At 64.8% G+C, this 699-nt stretch overlaps 1 protein-coding gene across 1 annotated transcript in view; it reads right to left on the reverse strand.

The window, feature by feature from the left end:
* Window positions 1–223: 223 nt before the first annotated feature.
* The window catches only part of RCC1 (regulator of chromosome condensation 1), a 4,679-nt gene continuing 4,203 nt past the window's right edge, over window positions 224–699 (reverse strand). The window contains exon 10 of the mRNA XM_008945730.1: window positions 224–422. Coding sequence (XP_008943978.1) covers window positions 224–422 — 199 coding nt within the window. The remainder of the gene's footprint in view (window positions 423–699) is intronic.

The following is a 699-nucleotide window of genomic DNA, read 5'->3' on the forward strand; positions in this document are numbered from 1 at the left end:
CGGGCACCACGGGAAGACAGACACAGAGGGAGGAGCAGGAGCCTCCCCGAGGAGCCCAGCTCCAGCCAACGGCTCCGCCCGCGCCGCCACCGGCCGGGCCCAGCTCCGGGGCCCTCCTGCCCTCCCCACCACCACTGCTGGGAGACCAGAGCTGGAAACTGGTCTCCAGAGCTGGGTAGAAGGTCGGGGATCCCGCTGGGCTGGGCCGCACGGGGCCACTTCATCAACTCTGCTCCTTGTCCTTGACCAGCAGCAGCGTGTGCTGGCCGCCGCTGGACACGGCCAGGACCGTGCGGTTCTCCAGCTGCTTCCCCGTCATCTCCACGGGGCTCCACACGTCCTCCTCCTCCCCCGTGCCCAGCTGGTAGTTGGTGCCCATGCCCCAGGCAAACGCTCGTCCTGCAAGGGAGGGGATGGAAGTTCTGATGTCAATAGGAGCTGTGGGAGGGGGTGGGCAGCAGACCCGGCAGCCGAACCCAAAGGACTCCACACGCAGGGCATGGGATGAGTGATGGGTGCCAGGGACACAGGAGAGGGGACAGGAGCAGCACTTGGCAACTCAGAGAGACAGTTCAGACAATCAGAGAGTTGTTTGGGTTCAAGAGACTGTTCAGATTGAGTCCAGCTGTTCCCCCAGCTCTGCCAGGTCCCCACTGCCCCATGTCCCTCACACCACATCTCCACGGCTTGGAAACCCCT

The sequence above is a fragment of the Merops nubicus genome, unplaced genomic scaffold, assembly GCF_000691845.1.
Source record: "Merops nubicus isolate BGI_N331 unplaced genomic scaffold, ASM69184v1 scaffold28708, whole genome shotgun sequence".
NCBI classification, from domain to species: domain Eukaryota; kingdom Metazoa; phylum Chordata; class Aves; order Coraciiformes; family Meropidae; genus Merops; species Merops nubicus.